The sequence below is a fragment of the Heterodontus francisci genome, chromosome 13, assembly GCF_036365525.1.
Source record: "Heterodontus francisci isolate sHetFra1 chromosome 13, sHetFra1.hap1, whole genome shotgun sequence".
Taxonomy (NCBI): Eukaryota; Metazoa; Chordata; class Chondrichthyes; order Heterodontiformes; family Heterodontidae; genus Heterodontus; species Heterodontus francisci.
In genome coordinates this window covers 119,788,576-119,815,859 of record NC_090383.1, presented here as the reverse complement: position 1 = coordinate 119,815,859, position 27,284 = coordinate 119,788,576, and the positions used below count along the sequence as shown (strand labels likewise).

At 44.6% G+C, this 27,284-nt stretch overlaps 1 protein-coding gene across 1 annotated transcript in view; it reads left to right on the top strand.

Annotated features, from left to right (window-relative positions):
• LOC137376648 (V-set domain-containing T-cell activation inhibitor 1-like) overlaps positions 1-27,284 on the top strand; it is a 52,168-nt gene that overhangs the window by 12,073 nt on the left and 12,811 nt on the right. Inside the window, exons 2-3 of the mRNA XM_068045605.1 lie at positions 11,690-11,751; positions 24,239-24,586. Of these exons, the coding sequence (XP_067901706.1) occupies positions 11,691-11,751; positions 24,239-24,586 (409 nt within the window). The 5' untranslated portion in view covers position 11,690. The remainder of the gene's footprint in view (positions 1-11,689; positions 11,752-24,238; positions 24,587-27,284) is intronic.

Here is a 27,284-nt window from a genome sequence, read left to right as displayed (position 1 = left end):
TGTGGACCCATTAGATTGAGTAAGTATAGTGTAGTCTAGGGGTCGCACAGAAATCCTTGTTGGTGTAACAAGTATATTGAATAAGACCTGGGCCCTCTCATGATCACTTAACCTGCAGATAATGGAAGAATAACACTCTTATCAGATTGTGGTTTAAACATTAAATTCAGGAGCAAATTTATTAAAAGTAACAGATTAGCAGGAGCCAAGCAACGTACCCAAGGTCACAATTGCTACAGAACTTTTTAACACTCTCTCGCTCTCTCGTTTTCCCCCCACCCTTTGAACAAGGAAAATAATGATATCCTTTGCTGATGTTCCTGAGCTGGGCAGGATGGTAACGTGACTAATTAATGCACTCCTGGCCAGCCTCCCACCTTCCATAAACTCAGAGTATCCAAATCTCTGCTCTCTGTATCCTGACACACACCAAATCCTGTTCACCCCTCAGCAATTTACATTGGCTCCTGGTCCAGCAACGCCTAGATTTTTAAGAATTCTCATCCTTGTGTTCAAATCCCTCCATGGCTTCATACCTCCCTATCTCTGTAATCACCTCAAGCTGTACAACCCTCCAAAATATCTACATTCCTCGAATTGGGCTGCTTGTGTATCCGCCCCCCCACCATCTTTGCTGTTCCTTCAGTTACCTAACCCTAAGCTCTGGAACTCCACCACACCGCCGCGCACACGCACACACACTCTCTCTACCTCTCTTCCTTTAAGACACATCTGAAATCCTATCTCATTGACCAAACCTTTGGTTACCTGTTCACACACATGTTGGCCTGATGCCACTTCTGTGAGGAACCTTGGGATCTTTCATTGTCAAACGCACTATATATTTTTTTCATGGCATCACTGGCTAGGCCAGCATTTGTTGCCCATTCCTAATTGCCCTTGAGAAGGTGGTGGTGAGCTGTCTTCTTGACCACTGCAGTCCATCTGGTATAGGTACACCCACAGTGCTGTTAGGGAGGCAGTTCCAGGATTTTGATCCAGAGACAGTGAAGGAACTGTGCTTTATTTTCAAGTCAGAATGGTGTGTGGCTTGGAGGGGAGCTTACAGATGTTGATGTTCCCATGTGTCTGCTGCCCTTGTTCTTCTAGATGGTAGAGGTCACCGATTTGGAAGGTGCTGTCGAAGGAGGCATGGTGAGTTACTGGAGTGCATCTTGTGGATGGTATACACTGCTGCTGTGCGTCGGTGGTGGAATGAGTAAATGTTTAAGGTGGTGGATGGGGTGTTGATTAAACAGGCTGCTTTTGTCCTGGATGGTGTTGAGCTTCTTGTGTATTGTTGGAGCTACACTCATCCAGGCAAGTGGAGAGTATTCCATCACAGTCCAGACTTGTGCCTTTCTCGATGGCTTTGGGGAGTTAGCAGCTGGGTTACTCGCTACAGAATTTCCAGGTCTCTTAGGGAATCTAGGAGTATGGCGAGCGAGTGGGAAAGTGGAATTGAATCCTAAGATCAGCCATGATATTTATGAATGACGGGGGGCCATATGGTCTACTGCTGCTCCTATTTCTTATATTCAGTCTCTGACCTGCTCTTATAGCCACAGTATTTATTTGGCTACTCCAGTTCAGTTTCTGGTCAATGGCAACTCCCAGGATCTTGATGATGGGAGATTTAGTGATGGTAATGCCATTGAATGCCAAGGGGAGATGGTTAGATTCTCTCGTTTGAAATAGTCATTGCCTGGCATTGTGCCACGAATGTGCCACTTATCAGTCCAAGCCTGAATGTTGTCCGGGTCCTACGGCTTATGGACACAAACTGCTTCAATATCTGAGGAGTTGCGAATGGTACTGAACATTGTGCAATCATCAGCAAACATCCCCACTTCTGACCTTATGATGGAGAGGAGGTCAATGATGAAGCAGCTGAAGATGGTTGGGTCTACGACACTACCCTACTACTCTGAGGAACTGCTGCAGTGATGTGCTGAGGTTGAGATGATTGACCTCTAAGAATGACGACCATCTTCCTTTTATGCTGGGTATGACTTTAACCAGTGGAGAGTTTCCCCTCCTGAATCCTATTTGGCTAGGGCTCCACACTCGGCCAAATTTTGCCGCACTTTGCCACACTCGGTCAAATGCTGCATTGATATCAAGTTGTTGTTGAAACTCATTCACTTGGGGATTTATGATGGCTGTGCCACCACCTCTGCAAGGTGCTGTGATGCCGAGATACTGAAACCCTGCCTATCCCCTTTGATCTCAGAAGGTCACAGAATAAATGTCAGACGAATGCTTCCAGGTATGAGGGATTTTAGCTATAATGTTACATTGGAGAAGATGTGGTTGTTCTCCTTGGAACAAAGGAGATTGAGGGGAGATTTTATAGCAGTGTACAAGATAATGATAGGTTTGGATAAGGTAGGCAAAGAAAAGCTTTTCCCATTAGCTGATGGTACAAGTACTAGGGGTCACAGATCAAAGGTTTTGGGCAGGAAATGCAGGGGGGGTTGTGAGGAAGAATTTTTTACACAGCGAGTGGTAATGACCTGGAACCCGCTACCTACGAGGGTGGTGGAAGCGGAGATGATTAATGATTTCAAAAGGAAATTGGATGTGCACTTGAGGGAAATAAACTTGCAGGGCTACGGAGATAGAGCAGGGTATTGGGAATGACTGGATTGCTCTAAAGAGAACTGAGCACGATGGGCTGAATGGCTTCCTTCTATGCCATAATGACTGTCTCCAATTTGAGTACAACTATCTAGAAGGAACACTTAAAATAAAAGTAACTATCCATGGGATTTTAGCTCAGCAGTTTATCAAGCTTTGTAGTAAGAATGTGGTCACAAGTAAAGCCTGAGTCAATTGGTTAGTTGATTAGAAAGCAAGTAAACAAGATTACAAAATAGCTCGTTATCAGCGGGTTTCTGAGAGTCCCGATAATGCTTCCGCAGCTGCAGTGAGATGAATTTAAAGTGATCAGACATTCAAAATGTGACAAAATTCTGATTGGTTACAGAAGACTGTAGACAGATTCCAGCTGTTGTAAATGGGGCTAACTAATTCACAATGCACAGAGGGGTTTGTGAAGAATAGTGGAAAGCATAAATTCACAAGGTTCCTGGGTAAGACGGGACATATATCCTTAAAGATTTAGAGAAAGGAATTTATGATCATTTTCATGCCTCCATGGAGTAGTCCCTAAATAGAAAGAACTTGCATTTATAGAGCATCTTTCACGATGTCAGGCCATCCCAGAGCATTTTACAGCCAATTAAGTGCTTTTGAAATATAGTATATATAATATATTCGAGGGTTAACACACACTCTAAGGGGTAATTTTTATTTGAGCAGATATCAGGGACCCTCTGTGGATTGGAAAATCATGAGTGGCTGGCACCTAATGTTCCATCCAGGTTTTTCTGAAACACTTTCAAAGGGTTATGTTGCCCACCACACGAATCCACAGAATATTACCCCTTGAATATTTAGTTTGTAAAAACCAAATGCACTTGTAGGAAATTCAACAAGAAATGTGAAACTAATGCTAAACAACTCATACTTTTGGACTGTAAGTTTTTTGCATTCTTCACAAAACATCCGGAGAGCAATATAATGTGTCCTACATTAGAGGTCTAGAATTGGATCTGTGCAGATTTAAAACCGGGGTTACCCATTTTACAGAACAATATCAGGCACTGGAATTATCTGATGAAGAGTGAAAACAACTGGCGCAAACCGAGGGCATATTCGGCGTTACTGCGACCTGTGTCGGGTCTAATAGTACAGTGGATCTTGGAGGATTTACACCCAACTGTGCAACATGCAGACACATTTCATAGTCAAATTTAATGCAATATAGAGCGAGTTACTTAAGGATTAACGGCAGCAAAAATGTGCTGTTATTGATAAATATAATTTTAAATAACAGGATGTAGTTGCAGCACCAGACTTGAAAGGCCAGCTGGATGTGTTTTTGGGACTCCAGTTTCAGAGGTAGCAGTTTATTTTGTTTTTTTGAAATTCTCAGTAAATGCGACATTAGATACGCCTAACATTAAAAAGGCAAAGATTGAACTACATTTTAACGATATCCCCCCCTCGGGCCGCGTTTCAGACAGTTTCTATGGGATTTATTTGACCTGATCCATTGTGCAGAGGGATGTTACGGCCCATGCGCTGTCACTTCCGCAGTGCAGGGGGTGGGCAGGGTGCTCGGGTGATTGACATCTCAGCCGACCACTGACGTCTGGAGCCGGTGACTCCGAGAGCGGCTTGTAATTGATAGGCGAGCGGCGTCATTCACAGCTTCAGAATTGGATACAGTACCTGGGGGTGAGAATACATTGTAATAAAAAAAGTAATCGAGAGAGGTAGCAGCCGCGACAGTGTAACCAATTCTGGCTACCGCAGGAGCGGGTGAGGTAAGGGCAGGCCCAGTCCCAGTCCCCGTGCTTGGCGAGGGTTTAGCCACTTTCCTGGGGATCTCTCTGGCACCCTCGCCCCCCCCCCCCCCCCCTCTTTTCTCCCGCCCTCCCCTCCCCCCTCCCCTCCCCCCTCCCCTCCCCTCCCCCCTCCCCTCCCCCCTCCCCTCCCCCCTCCCCTCCCCCTCTCCCCTCCCCCTCTCCCCTCCCCCTCTCCCCTCCCCCTCTCCCCTCCCCCTCTCCCTCTCCCCCCTCCCCCTCTCCCTCTCCCCCCTCCCCCTCCCCCTTTCTTGATGCTGCATTCCCCAGAACAGGCAGGGTGTGTCTGTTATTTGTTGATTCATTTCTGTGGTTATATATCTGTGTATATATAGCAGATTTAGCTTTGAAATCGCGTTGGTGTGTGCCAGTTTTTTGATTGCTGGCAGCTTTGCTTTGCATTGGGCAGCGCCTCCTGTTCTGGTTACTAGTCCCGCACTCCAAGGGGTGTTCAGATACTTGCCGCTCGTCTGACCTGTCTGCACCTCATCTTATCAAGGTGTTTGAAACAACAAAAGGATTTGGTTAAAGTAGCTATTTCCTCTGGTGAGGGAATCCAGAACAAGGGCACACAATCATAGAATAACAGAAAGTTTAAGGCACAGAAAGAGTCCACTTGGCCCATCGTGTTTGCACCGACCGGAAACCAAGCCATCCAGTCTAATCCCACTTTCCAGCATTCGGTCCTTAGCCCTGCAGGTTACAGCACTTGAGGTGCATATCCAGACCCCTTTTTAAACGAGTTGAGGGTTTCTGCCTCAACTACCCTTTCAAGCAGTGAGTTCCAGACCCCCACCACCCTCTGGGTGAAAAAATGTTTCCTCATCTCTCCTCTAATTGCTCTACTAATCATTTTAAATCTATGCCCCCTTGTCACTGACCTCTTTGTTAAAGTAAATAGGCCCTTCACCTTCACTCTATCCAGGCCCCTCAATTTTGTACATTTCAATCAAATCTCCCCTCAGCCTTCTCTTTCAAGGAGAACAACCCCAGCCTCTCCAATCTTTCCTCATAGCTGCATTTTTCCAGACCTGGCAACATCCTCGTAAATCTCCTCTGTACCATTTCTAGTGCAATTACATCCTTTCTGTAATGAGGTGACCAGAACTGCACACAGTATTCAAGTTGTGGCATGACTAATTATTTATACAGTTCCAGCATAACCTCGGCTAATAAAGGAAAGGATTCCATATTCCTTCTTAACCACCTTTATCGACCTGTCCTGCTGCCTTCAGGGATCTGTGGACTTTCACTCCAAGGTCCCTCACTTCCTCTGCACTTCTCAGTATTTTCCCATTAATCGTGTATTCCTTTGCCTTGTTTGACCTCCCCAAATGCATCACCTCACACTTCTCTGGGTTGAATTGATTTGCTACTTATCTGTCCACCTGACCAGACCATCAATGTCTTCCTACAGCTATCCTCCTTATTATAAACCAAACAGCCAATTTTTGTGTCATCTGCAAACTTCTTGATCATGCCCCTTACATTTACATCCAATTTGTTAATATACACCACAAAAAGCAGGGGACCCAGTTCTGAGCCCTGCGGAATGCCACTAGAAACAGCCCTCCAGTTGCAAATACATCCATCAGAAATTACCCTTTGTTTCCTGCCATTGAGCCAATTTTGCATCCATCTTGCTACATTTCCCTGGATCCCATGAGCTTTTTTATAACCAGTCTGTCATGTGGAACCTTGTCAAAAGCCTCGCTAAAATCCATGTACATCAACTGCATTACACTCATCAATCTTCCTTGTTACTTCTTCAAAGTTCAGTCAAGTTAGTCAGACAAGATCTTCCTTAACAAATCCATGCTGACTATCTGTGATTAATGCATGCCCTTCTAAGGGACAGTTTATCCTGTCTCTCAGAATTGATTCCAATAATTTGCCCGTTTAAGTTAGACTGACTGGCCTATAATTATTTGTCTATCCCTCGCTCCCTTTTTAAACAGAGGTACAATGTTAGCAGTCCTCCAATCCTCCAGCACCACACCTGTATCCAGTGAGGACTGGAAAATGATGGTCAGATCTTCTGCTATTTCCTTTTTTTTTTTAACAGCCGGGATTACATTTCATCTGACCCTGGTGACTTATGCACTTTCAAGGATTCTAATCCCATTAATACTTCCAATACTTCACACCCCTCTTCCTGAACTACAATATCTGTATCGTCCCCCTCTTTTGTGAAGATAGACGCAGAGCATTCATTAAGAACAATGCCAACATCTTCCGCCCCTACGCGTAGGTTTCCGTTTTGTTCTTTTATGGGCCCTACTCTTTCCTTAGTTTTCCTCCCACTCCGAATGTATTGATAAAACATCTTTGGGTTCACCTTGATTTTGTTTGCCAATATTCTTTCATGCCCTCTCTTAGCTTTCCTAATTTCCTTTTTGGTTTCACCCTCCACTTTCTCTACTCTTCTAGGCATTCTGTAATATTGAGTTCTTGGTATCGGACATAAGGTTTCCTTTAATGCCTTATCTTATCCTGTAAACTCCGTGACATCCCACCCTTTTTCTTTGTGGAAGCATGTTTAAAAATATAGAACAGTACAGGCCCTTCGGCCCACGATGTTGTGCTGAACCTTTAACCTACTCGAGGATTAAACTACCTACCTACCCTTCATTCTACTATCATCCATGTACCTATCCAAGAGTCGCTTAAATGTCCCTAATGTATCTGCTTCTACTACCACCGCTGGCAGTGCATTCCACGCACCCACCACTCTGTGTAAAGAACCTACCTCTGACATCTCCCCGAAACCTTCATTCACCTTAAAATTATGCCCCCTGGTGATTGCCCTTTCCACCCTGGGAAAAAGTCTCTGGCTATCCACTCTATCTATGCCTCTCATCATCTTGTACCCCTCTATCAAGTCACCTCTCATCCTTCTTCGCTCCAATGAGAAAAGCCCTAGCTCCCTCAACCTTTCTTCTTGAGACATGCCCTCCAGTCCAGGCAGCATCCTGGTAAATCTCCTCTGCACCCTCTCAAAAGCTTCCACATCCTTCCTATAATGAGGCGACCAGAACTGAACACAATATTCCAAGTGTGGTCTAACCAGGGCTTTATAGAGCTGCAGCATAACCTCGCGGCTCTTAAACTCAATCCCCCTGTTAATGAAAGCCAACACACCATACGCTTTCTTAACAACCCTATCAACTTGGGTGGCAACTTTGAGCGATCTATGGACATGAGATTTTTTTAGATTAGATTAGAGATACAGCACTGAAACAGGCCCTTCGGCCCACCGAGTCTGTGCCGACCATCAACCACCCATTTATACTAACCCTACACTAATCCCATATTCCTACCAAACATCCCCACCTGTCTCTATATTTCCCTACCACCTACCTATACTAGTGACAATTTATAATGGCCAATTTACCTATCAACCTGCAAGTCTTTTGGCTTGTGGGAGGAAACCGGAGCACCCGGAGAAAACCCACGCAGACACGGGTAGAACTTGCAAACTCCACACAGGCAGTACCCGGAATCGAACCCGGGTCGCTAGAGCTGTGAGGCTGCGGTGCTAACCACTGCGCCACTGTGCCGCCCCAAGATCCCTCTGTTCCTCCACACTACCAAGAATCCTGTCTTTAAGCCTGTATTCTGCATTCAAATTCGACCTTCCAAAATGAATCACTTCACACTTTTCCAGGTTGAACTCCATCTGCCACTTCTCAGCCCAGCTGTGCATCCTGTCAATGTCCCGTTGCAACCTACAACAGCCTTCCACACTATCCACAACTCCAGCAACCTTCGTGTCATCGGCAAACTTGCTAACCCAGCCTTCCACTTCCTCATCCAAGTCATTTATAAAAATCACAAAGAGCAGAGGTCCCAGAACAGATCCCTGCGGAACACCACTGGCCACCGAGCTCCAGGCTGAATACTTTCCATCTACTACCACCCTCTGTCTTCTATGAGCCAGCCAATTTTGTATCCAGACAGCCAACTTCCCCTGTATCCCATGCCTCCTCACTTTCTGAATGAGCCTACCATGGGGAACCTTATCAAACGCCTTGCTAAAATCCATACACACCACATCCACTGCTCTTCCTTCATCAATGTGTTTTGTCACATCTTCAAAGAATTCAATAAGGCTTGTGAGGCATGACCTGCCCCTCACAAAGCCATGCTGACTGTCTCTAATCAAACTATGCTTTTCCAAATAATCATAAATCCTGTCTCTCAGAATCCTCTCCAATAATTTGCCCACTACCGACGTAAGACTGACTGGTCTATAATTCCCAGGGTTATCCCTATTCCCTTTCTTGTACAAGGGAATAACATTTGCCACCCTCCAATCATCTGGTACTACTCTAGTGGACAGTGAGGACGCAAAGATCATCGCCAAAGGCGCAGCAATATCTTCCCTCGCTTCCCGTAATATCCTTGGGTATATCCCGTCTGGCCCCAGGGACTTATCTGTCCTCATGTCTTTCAGAATTTCCAGCACATCCTCCCTCTTAACATCAACCTGTTCGAGTATATCAGCCTGTTTCACACTGTCCTCACAAACGACCAGGTTCCCCCTTACTAGTGAATACTGAAGCAAAGTATTCATTTAGGACCTCCTCTGATTCCAGGCACAAGTTCCCTCCACTATCCCTGATCGTCCTTACCCTCACTCTGGCCATCCTCTTGTTCCTCACGTAAGTGTAGAACGCCTTGGGATTTTCCTTAATCCTACCCGCCAAGACTTTTTCATGTCCCCTTCTAGCTCTCCTAAGTCCATTCTTCAGTTCCTTCCTGGCTACCTTGTAACCCTCTAGAGCCCTGTCTGATCCTTGCTTCCTCAACCTTAAGTAAGCTTCCTTCTTCCTCTTGACTAGCTGTTCCACATCTCTTGTCATCCAAGGTTCCTTCACCCTACCATCCCTTCCTTGCCTCATTGGGACAAACCTATCCAGCAGTCGCAGCAAGTGCTCCCTAAACAACCTCCACATTTCTGTCGTGCATTTCCCTGAGAACATCTGTTCCCAATTTATGCTCCCCAGTTCCTGCCTAATAGAAGGTCTCTGCGATCGATAGATAAACAGGGAGCATTGTTGAGGGTAATGCTGTTGATGTGGTGTCCATGGGCTTCTGGGAGGCATTTGATACATTGCCCTACAACAGACTTGTGAGCAACGTTATAGCTTAAGGAATAAAAGGGACAGTAGCAACATGGACGCAAAATCGACTGAGTGACAGGAAACAGAGAGTAGTGATCAATGGATGTTTTTCGGGCTGGAGTAAGGTTTATAGTCGAGTTCCCCAGGGGTCAGTGTTGGGACCCTTGTTCTTCCTGATATATATTAATTAGCTAGACCTTGGTGTACAGGGCACAATTTCAGAATTTGTGGATGAGACAAAATTTGGAAGCATTGTGAACTGTGAGGAGGATAGTGTAAAACTTCGAAAGGACATAGACAAGTTGGTGGAATGGGCAGACAGGTGGCAGATAAAGTTCAATACAGAGAAATATGAAGTAATTCATTTTTGGTTTGAAAAACATGGAGAGAGAATATAAGATAAAGGATACAATTCTAAAGGGGATGTACGAACAGAGGGACCTGGAAGAATATGTGCATAAGTCATTGAAGGTAGCAGGACAAGTTGAGTGTGATTAATAAAGCATACAGTATCATAGGCTTGATTAATAGGGGCATAGAGTACAAGAGCAAGGAAGTTATGTTGAACTTGTGTGAGACACTATATCCGCCTCAGCTGGAGTATGGCATCCAGTTCTGGGTGCCGCACTTGAGGAAAGATGCAAGGGCATTGGGGAGAGTACAGAAAAGATTCGCGAGAATGGTTCCAGGGATGGAGAACTTCAGTTAGGAAGATAGATTGGAGAAGTTGGGACTGTTTTCCTTGGAGAAGAGAAGGCTGAGAGATGATTTGATACATGTATTCAAAATCACGAGGGGTCTGGACAGAGTAGATGGAGGGAAACTGTTCCCACTCATTAAAAGATTGAGAACGAGAGGGGACAGATTTAAAGTAATTGGTAAAAGAAACAAAAGCCACATGATAAAAAAAAAAATGTCTTCACGCAGCGATTGGTTAGGATCTGGAATGCACTGCCTGAGAGTGTGGTGGAGGCGGATTCAATCAAAGCATTCAAAAGAGAATTAGACTGTTATCTAAAAAGGAAGAATGCACAGCTTTACGGGGAGAAGGCGGGGGAATGGAGCTAGGTGAATTGCTCATTCGGAGGGCCGGTGCAGACACGATGGGCCGAATGGCGTCATGTGCTGTACTGATTGTGATTTCTATTTGGTAAGGCAGGTTGGGATGAATAGGGATGAATGACGGGTTAAATTTGAGTTGAGGTACAAATGAGCCATGATCTAATTGAATGGTGGAACAGGTTCGAGGGGTTGTTACCCTATTATGAACATACAAAATTGAGTGGTAGGAAAACACCAGCAGACTGATCAAGCCTACCCCACCAGAGCATGCAGAATAGACTGTTTTTCCAACCCCCCCCATAGGCATATAATCTCCCATGAGATAGAAACACCAGAAGGGAAAACCCCAGGGCCAGTATGTTGTGTATATTAATTGTATGTTTAATTGTGTTCAGGTGATGGGCGTTAACTGAGGATTCACTCGAGCTCCTATATGTAGGAGCAGACTGAAACTGTGGTTATTGAGTTTGGAGGTGCATGTTTGTAATTACTTCTGTAAATAAAAGCTTAGAAGTGTGGCAAGATTAGGTTCCAGTTTTATCCTTCACCACCCGGCTATCTGGATAGCCACAATAAAGAGAAAATTACTCTGGGGAAAATTCCTTTCCAACCCCGTCAGGTGATCCACACCAGTCAAGGAGATCATGTCGACCATTGTTATCTGTTCCTATACTGGAATCTGCGAGGGGTTTTGAGTACGTACCTTCCATGTCCCGCATCCTTTGTGTGGATAATTATGTTTAGTGTTACTTCTACTCATCTATCCATATGCAAATGTGAGGGGAGACCAGTTTCAAGGGATTTGGAGCAGTGGACTTGAAGAGATGAAAGTGCCTGTGGGTTCGTGGTGCATATTTACAGTGACTGTTGCATAGGGAAGGGGGAATTGTACACAGGGATGTCTGAGGCGGTGGGGGTGGGGTGGGATCACAGTTATTCTAACAAAACATGCACACTTTTGGTGAGGCTTTTGTGTAAAGAAGGGTAGAGAAGCTCTGCTGGTTGTTAGTCTCACTTAGTTTTGGAGAAAATTCAATTTCTAACCATTTTTTCTTTATCTTTCTTTAGAATGTATTACCTGCTCCACACACTCATCATTCTACTGGCTGGTGTTGAAATGACCACAGCAGGTAAATGGATTTGTGCTTTTGTTTTCAAGACTCTACTCTCCCCCATCTACCAAATTTGTTTGCTGGTCGATTGTAAACACTCTAGTACACAGATGTAGTGTGGATTTTTAAAAATTATTTGTTCATGCAATGTGAACGTCACTGGCTCGGCCAGCATTTATTGCCCATCCCTAATTGCCCTTGAAGGTGGTGGTGAGCTGCCTTCTTGAACCACTACAGTCCATGTGGTGTAAAATACACCCAGAGTGCTGTTAGGGAGGGAGTTCCAGGATTTTGACCCAGTGACCATGAAGGAACGGCATAATAGTTCCAGCTTAGGATGGTGCGACTTGGAGGGAAACTTGCAGAAAGTGGTGTTCCCATGCATTTGCTGTCCTTGTCCTTCTAGGTGGTAGAGATCGTGGGTTTGGAAGGTGCTGTCAAAGGAGCCTTGGTGAGTTGCTGCAGTGCATCTTGAATACGGTGCACACTCTTACCACTGCGTGCTGGATGTATGAATGTTGAAGGTGGTGGATGAGGTGCTAGTCAAGTGGGTAGCTTTGTCCTGGATGGTGTTGAGCTTCTTTAATGTTGTTGGAGCTGCACCCATCCAGGCACGTAGAGAGCATTCCATCACACTCCTGACTTGTGCCTTGTAGATGGTGGACAGACTTTGGGAATCAGGAGGTGAGTTACTCACTGTGGAATTCCCAGCCTCTGACCTGCTCTTGTAGCCACGGCATTTATATGGTAGGTGTAGTTAAGTTACTGGTCAATGGTAACTCCCAGGAAGTTAATGTTGGGGGATTCAGTGATGGTAATGCTATTGAACATCAAGGGAAGATGGTTAGATTCTCTTGTTGGAGATGGTCATTGCCTGGCACTTGTGTGGCACAAATGTTACTTGCCACTTATCAGCCCAAGCTTGGATGTTGTACAGGTCTTGCTGCATGTGGGTACGGACTGCTTCAGTAGCTGAGGAGTTGCGAATGTTACTAAACACTGTGCAATCATCATAGATCTGTATGTGTGTACCTGCGGCACTGTACAAGATTGTGTATGGCTGATTTTAAAACTGTTAACATCTGATAACAAGGATAGAAAGGTGTAAAATATACTGGGACATTTGCAGGGCTTTGGGGGAAAAGAGCAGGGGGAGAGGGACTAATTGGAAAGCTCTTTCAAAGAGCCAGCACAGGCACAATGGAATTTCACAGTACAGAAACAGGGCATTTGGCCCAACTTATCTATGCTCCACATGAGTCTTGCTTTGTCAACATTTCCTTCTGTTCCTCAAGTGTTTATCTAGATTCCCCTTAAATGCAGCCTCAACCACTCTCTGTGGTAGGGGTTCTTTTTAGCGGGATAATTTCTTCTTTTCCTCCTAGTTGAGTTAATTACTCGCCCCTTTCTCTCCCCTGCCACCCCCCTCCCATCCCCCCCCCCTCTCCCTCCCACCAACCCCACAATCTGAGTTACATTCACCGACCAAATGCAGTTGATCTTTCATCCATGTTAACCTTCCTTCACTCATAAGAGCAAGTTATGATGTCCCGAGCAAATAACGTTGCTAACTATCTTGCTCTGTTCTAGTTTGTGTTAGGTGCTCCTGTCTGAATACCAGTGAGTCGTAGAAAGGTACTGTTGGAATCAAGCAAAGGTTCTTTTGCTTGCCTCAGTAAATGCATTTAACCTGTGCTTGGCTAGACCAGTTTATGAATGAAAACAGAAAGATAATCAGCCTATATTTGTGGCCACAGTACAAGGTTCATTTGGTGTTAAAACACATAATGAAGGAACTCCCTGACATCTGGAGATAAATGCATGATTCCATGCTGAACAAACCCAGAAATATTCATACCTGCTCTGTACCAAGTTAGCAGAAATCTGGCAGTAGCATCTAAACCCTAAGGCCACTCGCCTCCACCCCACCTCTGCACTGGCTAAGCCCCCACAATCCATCTCACCAGAGAACATGGTTTTTACTTGCCCAAAAGCAAAATTTTGTGGGTGCTGGAAATCGGAAATAAAAACATAAAGTGCTTGAAATACTCAGCAGGTCTGGCAGCATCTGTGGAGAGAAAATCAGCATTAACGTTTCGGTCGATAACCTTTAATCAGAATGGTTTTATTTATGCTGGTGTGTTTCTCACTCTCTGGTTTATCCTCTTTGAATTTTTGGGTGTTCGAGGTTTGGAATGGTTCTGAATGCTATTGTCATCTGTAGGAAAATCCTCATTCGGAATACCAAGTTCTTTTTGGATCAACCACATGAGATGCACACAAAGAGAGCGAGGGTTTTGGCATTATACATAGCTAAACAGCTCAGCCTGGGAGACTGTTATGTTTTCGTTTATGTCTCAGGCTAGGAAGGGAGGATAACAAGTTAGATAGCGAACCCTGATTGCTTCCGCACTGAGGCATTGGATAGCAACAGCTTGTGACAGAATGCAGGTAACTGCTGTTGAATAGCCTGCCAGTACTACTTTTTATTCAGACCTGCACAGAATGCACAAGAGTTTCACCAAAACACTGAGAAATCCACTCGGGTAGAGTTTCTGATTGCCTGATGAATTCATTCTACGCTTGGGCCCAGCGCACTTGGGAATTGGGGAGCGCAAAGTGTGAATGTTCTGCTGAAAGATCACCGACCTAAAACGTTAACTCTGTTTCTCTATCCACAGATGCTACCAGATCTGCTGAATATTTCCAACATTTTCTTTCTTTATTTCAGATTTCCACGATTTCTAACATCCATACTATTTTTTGCTTTTGTGGTTGAGTTGAGTGGAGTGTGCATGGGAGGAACAGGTGACTTTGAACCTATGGCTCCCAATGTTTTTCACCACTGGCGGTTTTCCTCACCTCCTGTCTGGGTCTGTTGTTGGCTAATTGTTACCAGCTTGATTATCGGTGACTGCATTATCATTATATGATGTGACTGCCAAGATGGTGCATGAACTAGATGGATCTGGGTCTTTTTTCATCCAGCAATTTCTATGTTGCGATGGAGTTTAATACGTTGAAGAGAGTAATGGTGATCGTCCCACTGCTGGTCCAATTTGTGCTCCTACCTGACTTGTAGAGTACTTGGAGGCAATTGGGAAGAATAATCTAGGAGTCTCTAATTGGCTATGCTGGCTGGCCAATCATCAATATCTTGGGGCATTACCAACCCACCTGGTTCAATTTGTGTTTAGTGACCTTACAATGGATGGTCAACTCAGTTTCAGCTCTCCATCACCAGCTATGTCTCCTTGAAGCCAAAGCAGTTCCAAAGAGATCGGATCAGTGGCCTTTCCCCATCTCCATTAGGAGAATGGCCACTAGTTCATCAGTATTCGGCACAACTCACCATTAAAACATATGGAACATTCCTTGTCACAACAGCATAGGCACATCCCATACTTAAGAACAGGAAAAGGCCATTCGCCTACTCGAGCCTGTTCTGCCACTCAATCAGATCATGGCTGAGCTATATCTTGCTTGTATTTACCTGCCATTGCTCCGTAACCTTCGATAGTCTCAGCCAACAAACATTTGTCCATCTCCATTGTGACATTTTTCAATTGATCCCCATCCTCAATGACTTTTTGGAGGAAGAGTTCCAGATTTCCATTACCCATTGTGTGAAGGAGTGTTTCCTGACATCACCCCTGAATGGCCTGGCTCTAATTTTAACGTCATGCCCCAATGCTCTGGATTCCTGCACTAAAGGAAATAGTTTCTCTCTATCCACCCTATAAACTCCTTTAATCATCTTAAACACCTCAGATACCATTGTCAAATGGTCATTCCCATTGAGCAATAATGAGTGCCAGTAGCCACTGAGGCAAAGTACTGCAGGAGTTCAGTCTGTGGAAGTAGATTGTTATCCTTTTAAGGAGGTTTATCTTTATCTGTTACATCCCATGTCAAGTTATCCCCTCCCCATCCCACTGCTCCCCACCTCCCACTAGTATTTGTGGTCTGAGTGCAGAGAAAGCATTCTGTCCTTCATCCTCACTAACAGACTTCTGTCTTGGCTCACTGGAGTTGTCCTGTTTCTTAAACTGGCAGCTAAAGCAGCCACCTTCAGTAGAGAGGGATAGGTGCAATGGAAAATTCCAATTGCGATGATGTAATACGAAATTAATTGAGTTGTTTCAACTTCTCATGAGTAAGTTGAAAATCACTGTCAGTACTGCACTGGGTACAGGACTGTAGACAAAAACGTAATGCAACATGTTCTCAAAGCTGCTTATTTTCCTCCATCAGGGAATTAAGTAATCAGATAAAACTTTTTAAGTTCTTGACATTCCTTGAGACCACCTGCAAGTTGCCCTCCAAGTCACACACCATTCTGATTATCATTCCTTCACTGTTGCTGGGTCAAAATCCTGGAACTCCTTTCCTAACAGCACTGTGGGTGTACCTACCCAACATGGGCTGCAGCGGTTCAAGAAAGCGGCTTGCCATCACTACTTCAAGGGCAAATGGGGTTGGCCAATAAATACCGGCCTTGCCAGTGACGCCCACATCCTATGAATGAATTTTTAAAATGTCTGTGAAATTTCTCCAAAAAATCCCTTGTAATAATTTAGCTGAAATCCCAAAAGAAAGCCTGGAATTGTTCATTCACATGGGGATTAAGTGAAAACTTTTTAGTATCGTCCTTTTCCAGAATTTTTCCTGAGCCATCCAACCTGCAGGAAGCAGTTTATTTCCAAAACCAAATAGTTCACGAGACCGTTTCAGATTAAGTTCTGGAGAAGAGTACAAAAAAAGTACAAGGACAATACCAGAGCTAAGAAGTTTTATCTATTAGGAGAGACTGAATAGCTGGTTTCTTTTTCTCTATAAAAGAGAAGGCTGAGGGTTCACCTGAAAGAAGTCTTTAAAATTATGAAGGGGTTCAATAGGGTAGACGTGGAGAAGATGTTTCCAATTGTGCAGGAGACTAAAACTAGGGGCTGAAAATATACGATAGTCCAATAGGAAGTTGGGGAGAATTCTCTACCTTGAGAATGGTTAGAATGTGGAACTTTCTAGCCTGGAGTGGTTGAGGTGAATATCATCGATGCATTTAAGGTGAAGTGATATTAGGGAGAAAGGAATAGAAGGGTATGTTGATGGAGGGAGATGAACTAAGGTGAGAGGAGCCTTGGATGGAGCATAAAACCCCAACATGGGCCAGTTGGGCAGAATGGCCTGTTTCTGTGTGGTACATTCTATGCAAGAAAATGCTTTGGTACAGCTGATGTCTTTTCTCTCCTGAATACTGACCCTGCTATCTTTCCATTTGTACCATCTAACTGTTCCTTAAATCTGAGTCCAGTGTCTAGTCTTGATCACTCTTGGCAAATTGCGCTAGTTGTTGATCACCCTCCTGTGGAAGGAGGTAACTTAAGGTGCCTGGCTTAAACTGGCCCTTCGTAATTCTAAACCTAGACTTTTTTTGACTTGGTGGTTGGGGGGGGCCTGGCAAAACCGAAGCATTTCCCCGATTTTACTTTTCCTATTCCATTGTATCTTGTACACCTCCATTAAATTGCTCTTTTGTACATCTTTCAAAGTTGAAGAACATTAACCTCATTCATGATTTATTCCTCTAACTCCCAAGGAGTCAGTTTTATGGGTGAGATGTGGCCTGACAATAGAATCAGTCTGCTCTCCAGACATACATGTGCAATTTTCCAACCCATAGACACAATTCCTGAATCTAGTAAGCTTTGGAAAATTAAGACTAATGCATCTATAATAATTCCACCTATTTTTCCAAATACCCTGAGGTGGGAACTGTCAGATCCCAGAAATTTAAATAGGATCATAGAATGATTACAGCACACAAGGACGCCATTCTGTCCATGTTGGCACTCTGCAAGAGCAATTCTGGTAGACCCACTCCAACCGCTTCCCACCCCCCCCCCCCCCTCCCCACTCCCCTCCTTAATATAACATTGAGCCCCATTATGATCTTTATTTTGCATATGTTAATTTCACCAAGTTCCTCCCCTTAATTTTAAGGTTCTCCTTTATTGCTGATACTGTACCCTCTTCCTCTACTGTGAGATGGATATAAAGTACTCATTTAGCAAGACTGCCATTTCCCCCTTATCCATTCTAATCTCACCTGCATTTGTCTTTATGGGTCCACAATCCATTGTCCTACTTTGATATCTCTTGCAAATCTTTGTTCATTCTCCTTCCTTTGCACCTCATTACTTTTCATTTGTGCTATCGCTTTTTTTGTAGCACTGAGTCCACTAAATTCCCCTTTTTCCTTGCGTTTGTGTAAGCCATTTTTTTTTTTAGCTCAATACTGTCTCTGACGTTGTTTGTTGACCATGGTTGTTTTAAATGCACAAGTTGAGCTTTCGCCTTTTAGGGTCAGGTACCAAACCAAATACTTCTTTGAATGTTTCCCACTGTCCATAGGTTTATCTATTGACAGCTCAGCCAGGTTTACTGTGGGCAGTTAATTTCTTATCCCTTCGAACTCCGCTTCACGCATTTAAGATCTTGGTTTCTGACTTGGTTCTCCCTAATATCAAATGCATTAATGATATAGTGACTGTTTGTAAGATTCTCACTTACTTTCAGGGAGGGGAGGTGTATATTGACTGACTAATAGTAGATTGTGAAGTGTTCATAAATAGCCACAAAGATGAGATTCATGTGCATAAGAGAGAAGGCTGACTGCAAATTCTGCAGCAATTAAATAGGTTTTTATTCTGAGCTGGGCGGTACTACCTTGCACTCAGTTTTTGTTTAGTTGCAAATTAACATAGTCAAGATTCAGAATAATTGAGACCTACCAAGCACAGATGTAACTTTATCTCTAAGTATTAAAGATAACTGAGCATTAATTGCACTGAGCTTCACTTGGTTAATCACCACTGGTGACTGCCAACTTGGGTTGCTGTGCTCTGTAGGGTGGATTTTACACATTGAAGGTGAGTGATCATATCTCTACTAAATTACCATGCCCACGCACGAAGAAAATATGAACTATAGAATGAACTTATGAAACAAACCCAGAATGGACACACTCCTGAAAAACAAGTTGGTGTGAAAAGGTCAGATGACCTTATCCTGTCATTTGCATGCGCAGTACAAGATCCCGGAGTCAATCTGCATGTCTGGACCAGCCTTGGAGAAGGTATTAATGTGTAAATGGCAACCCCTCTCCAATAAATTGGGTTAACAATGGCATGGCAAACACGGGGGACGGGGGGGAGACGGAGGGGACTTTTATGCTGTTCCCCACGGCGGACTTGGAGGCGGAAGAGCATGTAATCAGGTGGGATGGTGACCTCAGCCAAAATTAAGTCTGGGGCGAGAAAGCCTGTGAATGGCCCTCCCACCCCACTGCCAATTGAGGCCCAATTAAGGGCCTCCTGTCGCAGCAATTAGCCGAGGGGCAGGTGGGCCTGTTGCTGCACTGGGAGCACAGCAAGAAAAACCGTGGGGGTTGCTTGCTGGTTCCAGGGGAGGGTGATTCTGCGTTAAAAGGGCCTTGGTACCTGGATGAGGGACCCAACATAGGGAAAGGGTGGGGGTGGCCCGCTGAAGGCCAGCCACCTGCCCTTGCTGCTAACCATCCTACACACCCATCCCTCGCAGTGACTGGAAGTGACCTTGAACTCTCTACCTAACATCTTCACTAGACACACTGCAGAGGTTCAACAAGGTTCACCACCAGTAGCTTTTCAGGACAGCCTGGATGGCCTTGTCAGTGATGCCCAATCCTGAGAAATTTTAAAAATTGCATCAGATAATGAAGCATTTTTTACCCCCCCTTCATATCCCCTCTATTCCTGTTTGAATGTCACACTTTCATGCTCCTTTCCCCTCTGCTTCTGCTTTCCGACCAGCAGCTGTAGGGCAATCAGAATCCATACCTGTTAAATGTGAAGTAGATAAATACTTGAGGGAAAGGCAGGAGAAGTAGATGAATAGTCGCTTGGTAATACAGAACTTCAGTATTATAACAATATTAGGCAGGAACTAAAGAATTTAGATTGGGGGCGGCTGTTTGAGGGTAAATCAACATCTGACATGTGGGAGTCTTTCAAACGTCAGCTGATTAGAATCCAGGGCCAGCATGTTCCTGTGAGGAAGAAGGATAAGTTTGGCAAGTTTTGGGAAGCTTGGATAACGCGGGATATTGTGAGCCTAGTCAAAAAGAAAAAGGAAGCATTCGTAAGGGCTGGAAGGCTAGGAACAGACGAAGCACTTGAGGAATATAAAGACAGTAGGAAGGAACTTAAGCAAGGAGTCAGGAGGGCTAAAAGTGGTCATGAAAAGTCATTGGCACTCAGGATTAAGAAAAATCCCAAGGCTTTTTATACGTATATAAAGAGCAAGAGGGTAACCAGGGAAAGGGTTGGCCCACTCAAGGACAGAAATGGGAATCTATGTGTGGAGCCAGAGGAAATGGGCGAGGTGCTAAATGAGTACTTTGCATCAGTATTCACCAAAGAGAAGGATTTGGTGGATGATGAGCTTAGGGAAGGGAGTGCAGATAGTCTCAGTCATCTCATTATCAAAAAGGAGGAGGTGTTGGGTGTCTTGCAAAGCATTAAGGTAGATAAGTCCCCAGGGCCTGATGGGATCTACCCTAGAATACTGAGGGAGGCAAGGGAGGAAATTGCTGGGGCCTTGACAGAAATATTTGCATCCTCATTGGCTACAGGTGAGGTCCCAGAGGACTGGAGAATAGCCAATGTTGTTCCTTTGTTTAAGAAGGGTGGCAAGGATAATCCAAGAAATTATAGGTCGGTGAGCCTTATGTCAGTGGCAGGGAAACTATTAGAGAGGGTTATTCGGGACAGGATTTACTCCCATTTGGAAACAAACGAACTTATTAGCGAGACAGTATGGTTTTGTGAAGAGGAGGTCGTGTCTTACTAATTTGATTGAGTTTTTTGAGGAAGTGACGAAGATGATTGATGAAGGAAGGGCATTGGATGTTATCTATATGGACTTCAATAAAGCCTTTGACAAGGTCCCACATGGCAGACTGGTACAAAAGGTGAAGTCACACGGGATCAGAGGTGAGCTGACAAGATGGATACAGAACTGGCTCTGTCATAGAAGACAGAGGGTAACAGTGGATGGGTGTTTTTCTGAATGGAGGGATGTGACTAGTGGTGTTCCGCAGGGATCAGTGCTGGGACCTTTGCTGTTTGTAGTATATATAAATGATTTGGAGGAAAATGTAGCTGGTCTGATTAGTAAGTTTGCGGACGACACAAAGGTTGCTGGAGTTGCGGATAATAATGAGGATTGTTAGAGGATACAGCAGGATATAGATCTGTTGGAGACTTGGGCGGAGAAATAGCAGATGGAGTTTAATCCGGACAAATGTGAGGTAATGCATTTTGGAAGGTCTAATGCAGGTGGGAGGTATACAGTAAATGGCAGAACCCTTAGGAGTATTGACAGGCAGAGAGATCTGGGCGTACAGGTCCACAGGTCACTGAAAGTGGCAACGCAGGTGGATAAGGTAGTCAAGAAGGCATACGGCATGCTTGCCTTCATCGGTCGGGGCATAGAGTATAAAAATTGGCAAGTCATGTTGCATCTGTACAGAACCTTAGTTAGGCCACACTTAGAATATTGTGTGCAATGCTGGTCGCCACACTACCAGAAGGACGTGGAGGCTTTGGACAGGGTACAGAGGAGGTTTACCAGGATGTTGCCTGGTCTGGAGGGCATTGGTTATGAGGAGAGGTTGGAAAAACTCGGATTGTTTTCACTGGAACGACGGAGGTGGAGGGGCGACATGATAGAGGTTTACAAAGTTATGAGCGGCATGGACAGGGTGGATAGTCAGAAGCTTTTTCCCAGGGTGGAAGAGTCAGTTACTAGGGGACATAGGTTTAAGATGAGAGGGGCAAAGTTTAGAGGGGTTGTGCGAGGCAAGTTCTTTACACAGAGGGTGGTGAGTGCCTGGAACTTGCTGCCAGGGGAGGTAGTGGAAGCAGATACGATAGCGACGTTTAAGAGGCATCTTGACAAATACATGAATAGGAAGGGAATAGAGGGATATGGGCCCCGGAAGTGCAGAAGGTGTTAGTTTAGGCAGGCATCAAGGTCGGCGCAGGCTTGGAGGGCCGAATGGCCTGTTTCTGTGCTGTACTGTTCTTTGTTCTTTTGTTCTATTGCTTTTTAAAAAAAAAAAGATGTCAAAGCTTTTTGTCTTGCACTCATCTGGATGGGCGCAAGAATGCCAAATTTCAAAGAGAGCAACAATTTATATTTCATGTGAAAAGGGTGCTGATTGGTTCAGATGTTGCCATGGAGAATGCACCAGGGACTAATGTCCCCCGTGCTTTTGTTTAATTCAAAAAGACGCAAAGTCTGGACATGTCTTTTCCCTCCAGAGGACAGGCAGATCGTACATAAATAGATGGTTGGTTGAGAACTGGCACTGACACAATGAGTAAAATTCCAAGCTTTGCAAGTTAAGGTAACCAGTGATTTCCTAATCAGTTGCCTTGCTGTGATGCTATGAGTTTTGGCTCAATCTCTGACTGCTCTCAATACTCTCCTTTAACCAGTATCAAGGCTGGAGGAGTTGACTCATATTTCTCTGCTCTAAATCTTGCTTAATAAGACAAGAAAATAAGTATTGGGCAACAATAACAATGTGCATTTATATAGTGACTTTAATCTAGTAAAACATCCTACGGTGCTTCACAGGAGAGTAACCAAATAAAAATTTGACACTACCACATAAGCCAATACTGGGACAGGTGATCAAAAGCTTGTTCAGAGCGGTCAGTTTTAAGGACTGAAATCTTTCCCTAGATTCCCCTGACCCACTCTGATTTTCAGTTTGAAAATTCAGGTGGAATTTTGGCATCATATGTGAGTAAAAACTTCTATTTTAGATGGTTTAGGTGGACATTATTTAAAATCAAACACTGGTAAGGGTGTAAAGTTATTTTCCTTTTCCCCTCTGTTTCCATTTCAAAAATAGTCTCAAAGTTGTCAAACCTTGAGCTGTTTATTTGGCATTTTTTTTTTGGAGGATGTGTTGGGTGAAAGAAAATGATTGAAGTTTTCTCATTGATGCCTCTGTATCTACATCTCCCAACCCTCATGCAGGGTTAATGATGTGATATCAGCATTCTGGGTTTTGATCCAAATGAGCCATTTGTGTTTTGAATATTCCAAAAGCAATCTAGTTTCCGATCTGAAATTGATCAGTTGGCCAATGGTAACAGGGGGGTTAACCAGTTCAGAACAGTTTGTTGGCCCTTTTGAACTACAAGTGCTGTTTAATGGCAGCGTGTGTAATAACAGTCCTCCGTCAGTACTGAACCACACATATCACAACAGTGCTCCCTTTTGCTCTGGGTGCCACAGTTGTTCCTGGGCAATGGAAGTGACAATTAACCAAGATTTCTTATCCTGATTGGAATCCAGTCATAGGAACATAGGAGTAGGCCATTCAGCCCATTGAGCCTGCTCCACCATTCAATATGATCATGGCTGATCATCCACTTCAATGCCTTTTTCCCCACACTATCACCATATCCCTTTATGTCATTGGTATTTAGAAATCTGTCAATCTCTGCTTTAAACATACTCAATGACTGAGCTTCCACAGCCCTCTGGGGTAGAGAATTCCAAAGATTCACAACCCACTGAGTAAAGAAATGTCTCCTCATCTCTGTCCTAAGTGGCAGTCCACTTATTTTGAAATTGTGATCCCTGGTTCGAGACTCCCCAACCAGGGGAAACACCTTAGCTGCATCTACCCTGTCTATCCCTTTAAGTATTTTTAATGAGATCATTTCTCGTTCTTCAAAACTCTAGAGAATGCACTCATTTTGTCAAATGTTAAATGTGCAGATTTGAGGTAAGTTCAGGAGTAAAAGCTCGTGGGTGATAGTAGGTGTGGGGTCCATGGGGGTGGTGGGGGGGGGGGGGTGGGGGGAGGTGGGGGAAGGAAAGGACTGTCCGCTTTAGGCACGGCATCCTCCCAGATTAGGCTTTATCAAACTGTGGCTTGTCTAAAGTTCTCTCTAAATCTTCAGAAACTCCCCAGATCAGTTGGAGCACAGTTCAATGCACACTAAAGCTCGTTTAACCCAACCTCGGTCACAAAACACGCCCATTTCCATTTCTCAGAGATGATAATTAGCATCACTCACTGCTTTTATGTTGTGGGCCCACACTGTCCAAATTTGGCCCTTGCAATTGCAATTCCTTCCTGCCCAACTGAATTCTAATTCATGTACCAGAATTCAAAAGGACGTGTCTGACCCACTGCGCATCCAGTTTTCTGAAAGGGGCCTTTATCAATGGGACTTGGAGCAGAGGCAGGAAGATGAAGTTGATGTGCTGTTCAGCTATGATCTCAGTGAATGACAGAGCAGGCCAAAGGGGCTGAATGGCCTCCTGTTCCTTTTGAGGATTCTGAGCACATTGTGAGGTAGCACGAGATGTTTTTTTAGAGCTGTGTGTTGACTGTAGTGATGTGGTAATCTTCTCTTGAATCTCTCAATCACAGGTCGTTTTAAAGTGAGGTGCAAGGAGGAGCAGGTCACGGCCAAGGCTGGAGAAGATGATGTCATCCAATGTTGGTTTTACTCCAGAAACAAGGCTAGCAGTGTGGCTTTCATTTGGAGGAAGGCGGATGCCAAGGGGATAATCTACAATTACACAATGAGCCATAGCAGCCTGGGAGAGCAGGACCTGAGCTACCGAGACAGAGCTGAGGTCTTTGACAGCGAGATCCCTAAAGGGAATGTGTCCCTGAGATTGAAGAATGTGACTCTTTCTGACTCGGGAATCTACAGACTCTCTGTCGCCAGCCGATCACAAAGCACTGGGGCGCAGGTCTTTCTCAGTATAAGAGGTAAGAATAGGGGAGACTCAGTTCACTGACTAAAATAAAATGAATTAATTGCTTCTTTCAGAAACTCTTGTACAGGTGATCATGATTGGAGAAAAGCAGTGTTTAAACTTGGATACTAAAAGCATTTATTTTACATTATGTATATATATTTTAAAACAAAATTAAATCCTGTCCTGGGCTTTGTTTGTGTTCCTTCCCTCAATCTGCGCCCAGCATCTTTTCACAGCAGCCCAAGCGAGTCCAGGAAATCATCGTGTGTGGGATTGGGATCATGGCCTGAGACTCTTTGCTATTACTTGTGGTCGTATGTCAGAGCTCTAACACAATGTGCCACATTGCTGCCTCCTTATTCATCAGTGCTTTTTAAAAGCAGGAGGGATCTGGAGAGGAGTACTTTCAACTGGAAGTACTGCTGCTCCCATCTGGACAAGGTAATTTAAAACATGTATGATGCCTCTGCCTCGGAATGCATTGTGTCTGTCGTCTGGTTGGGCTGATAAAAGTAAAGTATAATTCATAACTCTTATTGATTGTCATAAGGTGCACATTTGATCAGAAAAGTGTTATGTTTGTTGCAGAATTTTAACAGTCCCTGGTTAACGATGAGTCTAGGGGTATGGCTGCTCGCTGGCTAGAGCTTTTTTTTAAAATTATTCTGACCATTCCCAGGATGTGGGCATCGCTGGCAAGGCCAACATTTATTTTCCAAAGCCCTAGTTGCCCGGAGATGGAGCTGGTAACTGAGTAGCTTGCTAGGCTACTTCAGAGGGCACTTGAGAGTCAGCCACGTTGGTGTGGGACCGGAGTCGCATATAGACCCAGATTTCCTTCCGTAAAAGGGTAATGGGTGAACGAGACTTGGCATGAGTTAGGATTTGGGCTGTAGAGTTATGGATGAGCTCAAGCTTATGGAGGGTGGAAGATGGGCGACTGGCCAGAAGAGTGGCGCAGTGGTTCGCACAGCAGCCTCACAGCTCCAGTGACCCGGGTTCAATTCTGGGTACTGCCTGTGCAGAGTTTGCAAGTTCTCCCTGTGACCACGTGGGTTTCCGCCGGGTGCTCCAGTTTCCTCCCATAGCCAAAGATTTGCAGGTTGATGGGTAAATTAGACATTGTAAATTGCCCCTAGTGTATGTAGGTAGGTGGTAGGAGAATTGAGGGAAGGTGGGGATATGGGAGGGAATATGGGATTAATGTAGGATTAGTATAAATGGGTGGTTGTTGATCGGCACAGTGTCAGTGGGCCGAAGGGCCTGTTTCAGTGTATCTCTAAATAAAAAATAAATAAAGAGCCTTGGACAGATCGAACCTAGAGGTGACAAAAGCATGGATGAAAGTTTCAGTAGCAGATGGGTTGAGTCGGGGTGGAGACGGGCAATATTGTGGAAGCCCAAGTAGGCAGTCTTGTGTGATGGAGAGGATTTTGGGGCCAGCTCAGCTTGGATCAAATCTCTGCAGCTTAGCTACTCTGCTTTTTGTACTCTGCAGTGCAGTAATTGGGTTATTTGCTTCTCTCCCATGGACTCATGTTTCGCAACTTCCGTCACCCTGGGGGTATAGGACAGCAGCTCTTATGGGTCAGGCTCCTTTATGGCCTTGGATGTTGATCAGAGGCGCAAAGCTAGGACAGGTCTACTGGCTACATACCAAGCAGTTAGCTGGCAGAATTGAGCAACTCCAGTCAACACTCAGAGCTGGATGGCTGTGGAGTTGAGAGACACACTGTCATCCTTCAGTGAAGGACAGCTGAGTAGTTCCCTGTGGAGGGAAAATTTCCAGGTTCCATCAGAGCCACGAATGAAAGAGAATTTATACAGCTGCTTTCAAGTTGTACAAAACGTTCTATATTCAACTAAATGCTTATAATTGACTGAAACTCAGCAGTCAATTTGGGTGCAGCAAAGTCCCACAAATAGCAATATGATAATGACCAGGATAATGTTGGGTTGAAGATTTGGCCAGAACACCATGGAGAACTTCCCTCCTCCTCTTTAAAAATAGTGCCATGGGATTTTTTTTACATGCACCCGAGAGGGTCCCTTGGTTTATTTTCTCATTTGAAAGGAGGCACCTCCAGCAGTGCAGCACTCCCTCAGTAATGCAGTGGGAACACCATCCTACTTTCTCAAGTTTCTGAAGTGGGGGCTTAAACCCTCAACCTTCTGACTCTGAGGCGAGAGTGCTAACCCACTGAACCATATTTTAAAACTACAAGTATTCCCTCTGGAATGAGAGCTTTTATAAAACCTCTCGCGCTTCTTACCAAATTCAATGAAGGAGGTAGGGGTGGTGACAGTTTTCATATTGGAAGGTGTTGATTTGCAGGAGCTGGCTGTTACGGAGTGATGTGGAGTGAGAGAGCACTGAATGAAGATTCTGATATCTCCTATCCAGGATAAAACTGGAGTGGAGATCAGAGTCTGGACTCTAGGACACTATAGTGACTAACTTGACTGGTTCAGGGCGGGGTGCGAGTATGGTGGCGGGAAAACTGTTGGAGGTCTGCCCGTACTGTAGGCAGTGCAATCAGGCTGGTAAACAAAGTATAAAAATAGCCAGGATTGTAGTGAAAGGGATTTATTTCCCATTAAGTTTATACTGTGAAAGATCAAGACCTTCAACGAATCAAATGGTTGGATGTACTTGTTAAAAGGTCGAGTCATGGGTGAGAGAACACGATTGAGCAAGGAACAGAAGT